This window comes from Scylla paramamosain, chromosome 36 (assembly GCF_035594125.1).
Source record: "Scylla paramamosain isolate STU-SP2022 chromosome 36, ASM3559412v1, whole genome shotgun sequence".
Classification (NCBI taxonomy): domain Eukaryota; kingdom Metazoa; phylum Arthropoda; class Malacostraca; order Decapoda; family Portunidae; genus Scylla; species Scylla paramamosain.
The window spans coordinates 13,360,435-13,373,374 of record NC_087186.1 but is presented as its reverse complement, the minus strand read 5'-3'; the positions used below and the strand labels follow the sequence as shown (position 1 = coordinate 13,373,374).

Genomic DNA, 12,940 nt, shown 5'->3' with positions numbered 1-12,940 from the left:
ATTCACGCCATTCACTCACTCAAACCTAGCTAGCCATTCACCTCCAGAATTGTGTGACGTCATTCTCTCTCTCTCTCTCTCTCTCTCTCTCTCTCTCTCTCTCTGCCTCGGAAGAGAGTAAGAGCGAGAAAGGAGGAGGAAGAAGAAGAAGAAGAAGAAGAAGAAGAAGAAGAAGAAGAAGAAGAAGAAGAAGAAGAAGAAGAAGAGGAGGAGGAGGAGGAGGAGGTGATAGGAGAACGTTTCAACTTTCCCCTGCTGGAGAGAGAGAGAGAGAGAGAGAGAGAGAGAGAGAGAGAGAGAGAGAAGTAGAGAGCGAGTCAGTCTCAGTCTGCCAGTGTGGTGTGAGGGAGTGAAGAGAGCGGGCGCAAGTTAGAGGTCCTGCAGGCCGCCACCACCACCACCACCACCCGGCAACTTTCCCTCTTGTTCCAGCAGAGAGTAAAAGGCAAGGGGCTGAGAGAGAGTGAGCGATGTGTGGGTGTGTGTGTGTGTGTGTTACTACTATTAGGCTGTTGACCTATTGGGATTAACTGTTATTACTACTACTACTAATACTGTTATCGTTATTATCTTTACTACTACTACTACTACTACTGCTATTAACACCATCACATCCTTTCTATAATCTTTTCTCTTTATTAAAACAGTAAATTTGTGGTCATCTTTATATTTTCTTCCATTCTTTCTTTCTTTTTGTGCTCTCGTCAGAAAAATCGAGTGTTAGAAAGAGGAAAGACAAAGAAGATGAAGAGAAAGAGGAGGAGAAGGAGGAGGAGGAGACGTAAAATGAGATACGATGAAGAAAGTAAAAATGAAGATAAAGATCGTGAAAGATGAAGAATACAAACAAGAGAAAGAAGCGTAAAAGGAGGAGGAGGAGGAGGAGGAGGTAGAGGAGGAATCATAAGAGGGAGAAAATCGGAGAAAAAGTGAAGGTGAATGAGCCTTGAATAAAACGTTACCTGGAGAGAAACTTAGTCAAAATGCAACAGGTGTGTGTGTGTGTGTGTGTGTGTGTGTGTGTGTGGTAACAATATACGAGAACAAATACTACCAGAATTGCAACTCCTACTACTACAATGACAGCTACTACTACTACTGCTACTACTACTACTACTACTACTACTACTGTTCTTGCTTCTTTTTCTTCCTTTCTTCTTTTATTTATCCTTTCTTCTTCCATCTTCCTCCTCCTCCTCCTCTTACTACTACTCCTTCCTTCTTCCTCCTCCTTCTACTACTACTGCTATGTATTCCTTCCTTCCTTCCTTCCTTCCTTCCTTCCTTCCTTCCTCCCTCCCTCCCTCCCTCCCTCCTCCTCCTCCTCCTCCTTATCCTTCCACCACTACTACTACTACAACTACAATAACAGTTACCACCACCACCACCGCCACCACCGCCACATACAATATCATTACTAGTTCAATTCTTCCCGTCTATTATACCAGAGGTGACGCACGGAAGGGCTCCATTAATACGCTATTTGGGGTGAGTCGCTTTAATTAACCCCGTGACGACCCGGAGATAGATAGAGAGAGAGAGAGAGAGAGAGAGAGAGAGAGAGAGAGAGAGAGAGAGAGAGTTATAAAAATAGAGTAAAAATTGTAGAAAAGGAAAAAAAATAATGATAAGTTTGCAGATTAAAAATACGTACACTTGATTAATGAATATTGTTACGAAAAAGAGAAACAAAGAAAAAGAAGAAACAAAGAAACGCGAATATGTAGATGAAAAATAAGGGAATGAAACAGAATATAAGGACGAAACATAGACAAAAATAAACAAGTAAAAAAAAATATTAGAGAACGTAAAAGGAGAAAAATAAAAAAAAAATGCACTGCGAAGGAAAAAATAAATAAATAAATAAAATAATAATAATAATAATAATAATAATAATAATAATAATAATAATAATAATAATAATAACCTTTCCTGTAGAGAGAGAGAGAGAGAGAGAGAGAGAGAGAGAGAGAGAGAGAGAGAGAGAGAGAGAGAATCCACTTTAGAGAAAACGGGGGTGCAGTCGTGTGTGAAAAACGGTAACACGGCGTAGCACTGAAAACCATGTGTGTTATTCAGTATGAAAACCTGAAACAAGCTGAAAATGGGTGTTATTCAATCCATTCCAGCCTCTCCCCGTCCATCCTAGCCTATCTTAGTCCATTCCAGCGTCTACCAATCCATTCCAGCCTCTACCAATCCATTCCCGTCTCTCCCAGTCCATCCCAGCTTCTCCCAGTCCATTCCTGTCTCTCCCAGTCCATTCCCGTCTCTCCCAGTCTATTCCAGCCTCTCCCAGTCCATCCCAGCCTCTCCCAGTCCATTCCGGCTTCTTTCATTCCAGAGAGAGAGAGAGAGAGAGAGAGAGAGAGAGAGAGAGAGAGAGAGAGAGAGAGAGAGAGAGAGAGAGACTTTCCCCGCGTTACAGAAAATGGGTAATGCTCGTACAGATTTAAGCGTAGTGCGGAAGCAGAGAGGGAGCGATGCGTGACTCCATAAGCTTGAAACGAGAGTAAAGGAGAAAACTGAGGTAAAAAAGAAAAAAAATAGATGAAAGCAGGAGTTGGCAAGCGTGAGAGGAAGCGTGGGAGGGAGCGTGGGTGGATAGTGGGCGTGGAAAGGAGCAGAAAGTAAAGGATAGCATAGAAAACGGAATTCGGGGCTACTGAACTCAATCCGGCCATGAGATGAGATGAAGACCACGTGGTTAAGAGGAGGATGCTGGAGATTTGACCAACTAAACAGGAAGAGGAGAGGAAGATTCGAGGAAGGTTTAATAAAAAAGAGAGGTAGACAAGATGAGGTTTATGGAAGGAAGGAAGAGAGAAAGATGCAAAGGTTTAATAAGGAAGAGAGGAAGACTAAAGGAGGTTTATGGAAGAAGGGAAGAGAGGGAGGCTCAAAGTTTATGGAAGGAAGGAAAGGAGGGAGACACAAGAAGGCTTAAGGAAGGAAGAAGAAAGGAAAGAAGACAGAAAGACCAAGGAATGTTTAAGGAAGGAAGAAAAGAAAAGATCAAAGGTTTATGGAAGGAAGGAAAAGACGAAGATTTAAGAATGTTTACAGAAGGAAGGAAGAGAAGAACTAGAGGAAAGGGAAGGGAATCAAAGCAAAACTCAATCAACAAACAAGGAAACAAACAAAACGAAAACTTTCCACAGAACACCTGTCTTGCCAGAAGGGTAATTAGAGAGAGAGAGAGAGAGAGAGAGAGAGAGAGAGAGAGAGAGAGAGAGAGAGAGAGAGAGAGAGAGAGAGAGAGAGATTACTATTCTTTTTCTTTTGTTTGTTTGTTTGTTTGTTTATTTGTGTCTATCCATTTGTGTATGTAAACAAGTGCTGTGAATGACAACTCCACACACACACACACACACACACACACACACACACACACACACACACACACACACACACACACACATGAAAGAGGACAATGCATCCCACACATAATCTTTCACTCCTTCCATGGCAAAGCTTACAACTTCGCCACCTCCTCCTCTTACTCCTACACCTCCTACTCCTTCTCCTACACCTGGCTTTCCCTCCGCTACCTACGCCCTTCTGCACGCTAGCCTTCTTGAAGTTTCTAATGTCTAATCTATCTAAACCTTACATTTGGCTGGGTATAATGCTCAGGTGGATATGTTTATGAGTGGAAAATTATTTGAGGTTGTAAAAGGCTGACGAAGAAAGAGGAAATGCAATGCGTAATGATGTAAATATGTATGAATGAAGGAAGAAAGGGTTAAAAAAAAAAGAGAACTGGAGAAATTGCGAGGAAGAGTGAGATGTAAACTGTGAGAAATGTAAATAAAGGAATGAAATTAAATCACACGAGATGAAAGAAGTAAGAAAACATTAAACCAAGTAACTAGGAAATGAAGATGAATAAATAAGAAAATGAGAAAGAAAGAAATAAGGGGAGGAGGAGGAGGAGACAACAGAACAAGAGGAGCAGGAAAAGACGGAAGAGGAGAAGAAAGAGAAGGAGGAGGAGGAGGAGGAGGAGGAGGTACATGGTTGAGAAAACGAATCTTGTCCTTACTTTCACTCAGGAGGAGGAGGAGGGGGAGGAGAGAGAGGGACACCCATACCCGGACACTCCTTCCCCTTTCTATAACCTGATACTTTGCTCTCTCTTCATATTCTTTTTCCTTCATAGTTATCTTCTTCCATTTTATAACGAGAATATAGAATTAACAACCAATCTTATTACTTTTATTCCCCTCTATTTCTTTTCTCCTCCTCTCTCCTACGCTTGCCATATCATCATCCCGGTTTTATTTCTTTCTTCGTGAATTACCATCGAAATTACCATCCATTGAAACATCTTGAATAACATTGCGTATCCGTATTTACCTGTGTGTGTGTGTGTGTCTGTGTGTGTGTGTGTGTGATCCGGTTGTTGCGTGTAACTTTCACTGTGTTGCGGGGATGAGGAGGTGCATAACTCGAGGCATTTGAACCGTATTCTGAAACACTTCTGCGGCGCACCTCCACTACATTCAAAAAAGGCTCTAGTAGTTGTAGTTACACAGGTTTTTAAAGATGTTTTTACGGTTTTAGTAAGAAATTAATAAGATTTCTACATTACTGACAGGAGAAATAGTCTTGGGAACACAGCCTATCATATGTGGCCTTTAATAATTGTTCGATCCGAGACAGCTGATCGTTTCAAAACACGGGCCAGTCACCTCCGCATGCCACAAGCAGCAGTCAGCTCCCAACGTCGCCACCTTACCTGTGACCGGAAATGACCTTTGAAATTCCTAAATAGAGAGTTCTTATTATCTTTGTACTTCCTCCTTTCTATTCTGGTAATTGTGTTTATTTTGGTTACAAGTTTTCCGGATTATTCACTTTCCTTCTTTCCTTTCTGTATTCTTCTGATAAGTATATTTTCGTTACATGTATATTTCTTTGTTTTACTTACTTTTCATTTATATTTTGGTATTGTTTTTCTTTACATGTTTCTCTGATCACCTATTTCCTTCTTTCCTTTCTCTGTTTTCTTTCCTGATAACTATACATTTCCGTTAAGTAGTTCCAATAAACTGACTGTGGGCATAATTTTTTTCTTTAACGTAACGTAAAAAATAAAGCTATTCCGTCTCCACAAATCATTGTTTACTATTCTCTAAACAGAAGGTCAAAAAAAGCTTGGAACGTGCCATAATCAAGAGGTTGAAAAGATAACTTGGGGCAGAGTCTGTAGATGACAACACCTCTTATTACCTTTCCAATACAATTATAGAATTTAATCTTCTCTTAATAGACAAAAAGTTGGGAAGTTTGGAACGTGTAGCACCGAAAGAGGTTAAAAAGTTAAGACCGTCTGAGGCAGTCAGTGGACAGAAAACACTAATTACTTCAATACAATCATATCCTCATTCACTCTTCTCTCAATAGACGAAGAGTCAGGAAGCTTAGCATAGGGTTAAAAAGATACATGACCCTTTAGTTAAGACATTAAAAAAAAACTGTTTGAGGCGGGGTCTGTAGCTGTGAACCTGCTTAACTATTTGGTCTCGGTGATTACGTGGTTACCGCTGCGGGGCCTGACTGACATCATGGGAGCAAAGGTGAAAGCCCCGGTAAACCCCCTTAGCCCCTCTCACTTCCCACCCACCGCCCAAACCACGTGTCCACCTCTCTCTCTCTCCTCTCTCTTCCTTTCCCTTTCACTTCCTGTCTTCGGTTTGGTATTCCCCACGCGACACACGGACACATCTCGCACTCAGCTCTTAAAGGTTGCAATGTTGACATGACCGCGATGAATGGGTTTTTTTTTTCTCTCTTTTTTTTAGTAGTTTCAGGATGTGAGAGGCGGAATATGATTTGAAATACTGCCATGGCGTCCAGAATATAAGGATGAGAGGAAGAGAAAGTAAGATTACAACAGCCATGCGGAGAATAGGAAAAGGACATGACTGGAGAATACTTATTTGGAAATTAATATATCGAAGAAAAAAGAATGATACATAAATTTTGGTTACTAAGAGAGAGGAAAAGTAAGAAGAAACAGCAAAAGATCCGGACAGTGAGCAGGAACAAGCAGTAGTGTTTTCGAAGGCCACACTGTCCAATAACTCAAAAATCAGGAATAATTCAATCTCAAAATTTCTATCTGATAACAGGGATACGTTCCTTACTTAACCTTTTCCCTGCAATATGCATCGACACTAAAAACAATGTATGAACTTTTAAAAGCGTCTACAAGAAAGAAAGGGTTTATAAGGATAGGTTTGGCAATTTGTACCCAGCATAATGTTCAGAGATGGGTGTAGAAGAAGAGTCTCACAGTAGCTCGTGGTGAAGGAAGGTGGTTTCAAATAGTAGTTTAAGGATGCTGTGATAAGAAGTGTTTAAGTGTTGGTAATTCAGGAAGGAACTCAGTAATCAGGACAGAACAAGAAATAATGAGCTTATATATATAAGAAGGAACTGGTTCTCAAAAAAAGTAGTAGATGAATTGAATGGACTCAGCAATCAGATCGTTAATAGCGAGTCATTAGGGAGCTTTGAAAAGATGAGACAAATGTATGGATGAGGATGATAGGTGGAAATACATAGGTAGGCACGCTTCATACAGGGACTGCCCCGTGTAGGCCTGATGGCTTCATGCAGCTTCCCTTATGTTAATGAGTGTTTATGGTTCACAGATGTGGCGGTGGCGGGGCGCGCGCCTCCTGCTGGCGGGTCTGCTCCTGACGGGGACACGTGCAGCACCCAAAGATACTGATGGTACGTGTTTGGCTACTATTACTATCATCACTACTATTATTACTACTGTTATGGACTATTTCAGTAACTCTAGCCTCACTAATTTGCAGATGGTGACTATTAATTTCTGGACAAACCTATGATGCTTTTCTAAATCGTCTTTTTGCTTTAACATTTTTCTTTGCACTGCTATTTGATGGACTGTTATTACTACTACTGTTATTATTATTACCATCGCTATTATTAAGTTTGTTCTTGGTATATTTTTCCATCAATTTTTGCGCACTACATAAATTATTCCTTCTATAAATTATTCTTTTCTATAATGTGTTTTTATTGAATATTCATCACTACTTTCACATTTTACTTTACGCTTTTTTTTTTTTTCTTTTTCTAGTAAACTTTCAAGCACGCACGGCTGTCTGTCTGTCTGTATGTCGTCTGTTTGTCTCTCAATACATATTTACCTTTCCGGTTCCGTGTGCGTATCCGTTTGTGTACGTACGTGTGTTAGTCATTCCCCTTCACAGCTTCCAGTCTCTCCCTGTCTGATTCCTTGCCTACTAAACTTTCACCCAGCTTTGCTCCTCCTCCTCCTCCTCCTCCTCCTCCTCCTCTTCTTCTTCCTCCTCCCAAGTTTTTTTTTTTTTTCCGTTCTCAAGGATACCTCTTCTCACCACTCCTTTCCTCCTACGCTTTCCTACCTCCTCCTCCTCTTCCTCCAGACAGACATTTCCTTGCCATTCTTCCTTCTTCCTTTTCTTCTTCACTTCACTTCTTCCTCTTCCTTCCTCACCATATCTCCTTTTCTCTTTCCTCTTCCTCCTTCGTCACCATTCCTCTTCATTTCCTTCCTCTTCCTCCATCCCTTCCTTCCTGCATTATCTTCCTGTTCCTCTTGTCTACCATTCCTCTTTATCCTTCCTCACTACTCCATTTTTTCCTCACTCACTATTCTTCCCCATCCTCCCCTTTCCTCCTCCCTACCATTCTTTATCTGTCTTTCTTTCTCTTCTTCCTCCCTCACCATTCGTTACGTGAATATTTATGTATTACTCTTTCTTTTTTTTTCACTTTTATTTTGGTATTTGTTCTTATTTTCCTTTACACGTGTTTCTGATCACCATTCCTTCTCATCTACTCTCTCTTGCATCATCTCCTATCCTACTCCTCCATGACCCTTCACGACTCACCCATACCTTCACCCCTTCCTCTTAACTAACACGGGACTAAAGCTCACCTGGGGCTTCTAACGCGTGTACTTCAGGTAATAGTCTTCTGGAGGAGGTGGCGGCCGTCCTATCACCCTCCCGCTGGCTTGACCCTCAGCTGCGCGTCGTCCTCGGGTAGGTAGGAAGGGTGGACTGGGAAGGGCAGGTAGCTGTAGTCTTATTGTTTTGTCCTTCCAGGCATGGTAGCTGACGGAGGCGCTGCAGAAGGCGTGGATGGAGGCTCCCCGCACCACAGGGTTCGCCGGCAAGGACTGGATGGCTTCAGTTTTACGAAGGATGGCCTTTTGTCAGTTTCTCTCTTGTTACTGTGTTTCCTTCGTTTCCTCTCGCTTCTAAAACGCCTCAGCACTTCATATGAATAATGTTTCTCTGTTTCCTTCACTTTTCGCTTCTTTTTCTCACTTCATCACTTCACACAAACACTAAACACGTAACACGCAACGCCACGCACGCTCAGCCTTCAGAACTAAGAGTGGGACCTGTGAAGGTAGAAAGTGATCGAACAGATGAGTGAATGAATAACAGTTTCGGTACTCCTGCTCACACCTCCACTCTCAATAGGCTCTAGTTGCAGTGTCACGGGAAGTTAATGGTGTTTTCTTGGCTCTAGTGGCAGGTTAACAAGATTTTTGCATTATTGACTGGAGGAATACTCTTGAGAATTCGGATAAGCATCTCTGTGGCCTTTGAAAACAGTCGTAGTGAGAGAGCAAAGCGTTTCTGAGCATAAGCTGGCTGATATGACTACGTTTGACTTATAAGGGAGCTTCACATGACTCAAGTATTCAAATGACCATCAGCCAAAGCAGTACACACACACAAACAAACGCTACCCTGACCTGTCTTAACCTAACCTGACCTGACCTCTTGCAGTGTACTAATATGACAATTAACTGTTGACCTAATGTCCTGCTGACCTTGTTTGCAGACTCTGTGCTTCGAGGAGAGACCGACGCTTCGTGAAGCAGAGAATCTTCTTGTAGTGTTTCGGTGGTTCGCTCCTGACGTAGTGTAGAGTAATGGTGGTGACTGGTGGTGATGACTGTGGCCTTGAGACTGGTGACTGATTGGTGACTGTTTACTTAACTTGCTGCATTAAAGGATCATTTGTTCATTTTTTTTTTCTTTCTTCTCGTTCCTTCTTTCTCTTGTTTTCTTTTCTTGCCTGCCTTTCTCCTTTCTTTTATTTTTTTTTCTTCTTTTTATTTTTGGTCCTTTTCTTTTTTTCTTTTTCTTTCCTTTTTTTTTTTTTCTTTATTTGATCTTTTTTACTTTTTTTTTTTTTTTTTGCTTCTTTCCTTATGGCTTTTTTGCAGCTTTTCCTAATTTTCTTATGGTTTTAGTAACTGGCCTTATGCAGCTCTCTTATGTTCCTGTATTCTCAGTAACGGTAACAAAGTCTAACAGATAAATGTATAGTATTGATGTATGTATAGAACCCCTCCCTGTCCCTCTATTTCGTTGAAGTTTTAGACACTGGAGATAAAGATATACAGCATTAAGAAACTGGTGTGCATACAGGAACACTCCCTGTTTTGACTTATTTCCTACTTCTTTAGTGTCTAGTCATTACATCTGAAAGTCCTGCAGATAAAGATATACAGGAACACTCACCATTCTGACGTCTTCCTTCCCTTTCCCACATTTTAACTGGTGCCTCCATCTCTCTCTGCTCACAGGGCCCTGGAGAGGCTGGACATCTTCCTGCGTGACACCATCCCAAACGTGGATCGCTTCAAGTGTATGGAGCGACTCATGTGCTACCTCACCTCCTCACAGTTCACGTCCTCTGACCCTGAGTGAGTGTGAGGCTGTGGGGAATCTGTCTGTCTTTGTCTGCCACTCCTGCCTGAGGGAAGAGAGAGTGTTGGTGAAATGTCTTATTATGTCTTACTTTAATGGTCTGTTGCATTGTGGTTCGTGGAAATGCCTTGATATATATTGTTTTTTTTTTTTTTTTTTACACATTACTACTACTATCATCACTATTATTACGTGGTGTTATGACTCCCAAGACTGTGTTCTTTACATAATTCACCCAAGATGTGCAGGTCTGCCCTTCTCACCACAATGCATCACATCACAACCGATGGCACAAGGACACACATCTACTAGTGCTCTTTCTCCTCCTCCTCCTCAGATTCCCAGGTGGGCAGATTCCAGGCTTTGATCCCACCTTCCAGCAGGGACTCATCCTGGACCCCACCACCATCCAACAGAGCCTCTCAGGTCTGGCACAGAACCCTGGAATCCTGCAGCAGGGGTTACAGACCCTGGTGGGGGGTCAAGGGTTACAGGGCTTGGTGCAGAACCCAGCCCTGCAACAAACCTTGGGGCAGGTTATCCCCTCCTTCCAGAACTCTGCCTTCCAGAACCCTACCTTCCAGAACCCTACCTTCCAGAACCCTGCCATCCCAAGTCCTGGCTTCCATACTCAGGTAATGTGACAGCCAGACAGGGACACTATCTCAATTTGCTTCTCTCATTGGAGTTTATAGTCTAGTAAAGGTGTGTAGCATGTTATCCCTACATTCCTCCCTCCTGCCTTCCACACTCAGGTGATAGCCAGGCACTAACCATCTCCGTCCCCTTCTCTCAATGGAGCTTATAGTCATTACATACACTGGAAGTCTGGATAAAGGTATACAGCATTAAAGAACTGACTTGCTCACCAGCACAAGGTATAACTCAAGTGTTTCTCTTCAGAATGATGGGTTCCAGGTTGCCTTCCCAGTATTCCGAGAGAGCCCTGACACCACCAGCCGCGTGTCATCACCAGACAGCAGCAGTTCATCACCAGACAGCAGCGGAGCAGCAAGTGCACCTCAGGTGGTGCAGCAGCAGCAGCCACTCAGGCGGCAGCCTGTCAGGCGGCAGCCTGTCAGGAGGCGGCCTGTCAGGCGGCGGCCACAACGCAGGGGCTTCTTGGATTTCCTCAGTGGATTAGGCAGGAGGAAGAAGAGGAGCATTTTTGATGACCTACTCTCTGGAGCGAATTCCCGGACCTTCATGGGGTGAGCTAGACATTTCCTGAGTCACAGTAGTCAACTCTAGTGAAATGTCTTGCCATAGAGTACCATGAAGTGATTATTTAATTGATGTTATAATTTTCAAAACCTCAAAAATTATCTTATGACTTGACAATCAGTGTGTTCCCACTGTCTAAGACACTGCACTGCCCCTCATGGTGAATCCATCCCACCTTCAGATCAACTTCTCAGTGTATCTATGAAGTGCCCAAGAGGGATGTTACAATAGCAAACATTGACACATTTACTGTATAGTCTTACTTTACTTGCTGGTCTTGTCTTGGCATTCAAACATACAACTTCACTAAGGAGGAATCCATTAAAGGGAACCACATCAGACAAAATTAAATAAGTAGAAACTAAAGTAAGATTTTGTACAGCACTATAGGTGATGAGCAATGAACAAACCTAAGCCAAATGAAAGTTCCTAATTATTAAACAAATCACTTCCATCTTCAAGATTGTGTAAAGCGCTGTGGGCAGCAAGCAATGAACAAATGCGAACCAAATGAAAGTTTCTTATCATTAAACTTCTCTCCCACATCCCCACAGTGTGCTGGACCAGATGATGAGCCGGTACTCCTTCTACCCATATACACACGCTGCCTTCATGGGGTTGACCGGTGCCCCTGACAGCTGTGAGAGACTGTACAGCACCTGTCCCACCACACCTGAGCAGATGCTGGATCTCTTCAATAACATCCACAAGCACTACCCTGATGGGATTCCTTACAAGGAAAACTTGCCGTGGCCCCTGAATTACCTGCTGCCTTGAATAAATATGTTATGTGGAGTGGTGTGGTGTGGTGGTCCTGCTGGAGTTTATCTATCTATCTACAGGAAGTCCTCGGATTATGATGGTCTTGACTTTAGCCATTTCATAGTTACAATGCTGTACATTCCCCCTTTGCTGACTTTTCTTTTTTTTTGTGACTGATTTACTTAATTATTTTTTGTTTACAGTATGTCCACCATGTGTTTTTTACAGGTACAGTAGTTATGTTTTTATGTCCTAGATTATGATTTTACAGTACTATAACATTAGCACAGGTGAGCAACATACTGTAGGTGCTTATAAGCTTTAGGCTCCGACCCACACTGAAAATAAGTTTACGTGTCTTAGGAACATAACTCCATTGTAACTTGAGGACCCCCTGTATACCAAGCCAGCAATCTCACATGCAGCCTAAAGCACCACACACTCACACGTCACTCATACTCTCAGCCCCATTGGCCCCTGGTGGAGTTGATCATAAGGACACAAGGACATAAGGGAAGCCACAAGAAGCCATCAGAGCTATATATGGAAGTCCCTGTTGAGTTAAGTTTAGTGATGATGCTCAGCTACTTGTTGCCAAATGGAAATCTTGTACTAGAGAGGAAGGGGTGTTATTGTTGAACTTAATTGTATCACACACATATACATACACTCTTCTTTGTAACTCTTTCTCTTTTTCTTTTCAATAATATTTGCTGTCTTGTGATTCAATAGACAGGAAAGGTTGTGTTGTTATTGTTAGACTGAACTGTATCACACCCACTACAGCTTCTTATTTTTCTGTCATGCCCTCTGTCTTTTCTCCAATAGTATTCATCTACTTGTGATTCTATCATTATTTTTATGCACTATTTATTCAATCACACCCCATCCTCTCTATACTGTATTAAGAGTATTTATAGTGTATGTATTTCTCTCTTAACTAACCTATTTATTGTAATCCTTTTTCTTCACTAGTTCTTATCCTAAGTTTATCTAAGTTATTACAGTTCTCTAGTTCTCCTAAGTAACCTATTTATTACAGTTCTCTATACACTGTGTACTGTTACCTATTATACATTTTTGTATAGTTGTATGTATACATTATGCAGCTTTGATACTGATTTATAGTAATATAAAGGCATGTCAACCTGTGCTGGTCGCAGAGATAAACAATCATTTTAAGTTATTCTGGTTTC

The 12,940-nt window shown here is 41.9% G+C and overlaps 1 protein-coding gene and 1 long non-coding RNA gene across 4 annotated transcripts in view; one reads left to right on the top strand and one right to left on the bottom strand.

Moving 5' to 3' along the window:
* Window positions 1–9,563, bottom strand: part of LOC135091030 (uncharacterized) — a 58,668-nt gene extending 49,105 nt beyond the window's left edge. For all 3 annotated transcript variants that reach the window (XR_010262250.1, XR_010262251.1, XR_010262252.1), the window contains exon 1: window positions 7,964–9,563. This is a non-coding gene — a long non-coding RNA (uncharacterized LOC135091030). The remainder of the gene's footprint in view (window positions 1–7,963) is intronic.
* Window positions 293–12,928, top strand: LOC135091022 (uncharacterized). Its single transcript, XM_063988342.1, has 7 exons — window positions 293–445; window positions 6,663–6,744; window positions 8,133–8,241; window positions 9,635–9,754; window positions 10,096–10,393; window positions 10,662–10,969; window positions 11,537–12,928. Exons 2-7 carry the CDS (start codon window positions 6,663–6,665, stop codon window positions 11,757–11,759), a joined length of 1,140 nt encoding a protein of 379 aa, XP_063844412.1. The 5' UTR covers window positions 293–445; the 3' UTR covers window positions 11,760–12,928.
* The last annotated feature ends 12 nt before the right edge of the window (window positions 12,929–12,940 follow it).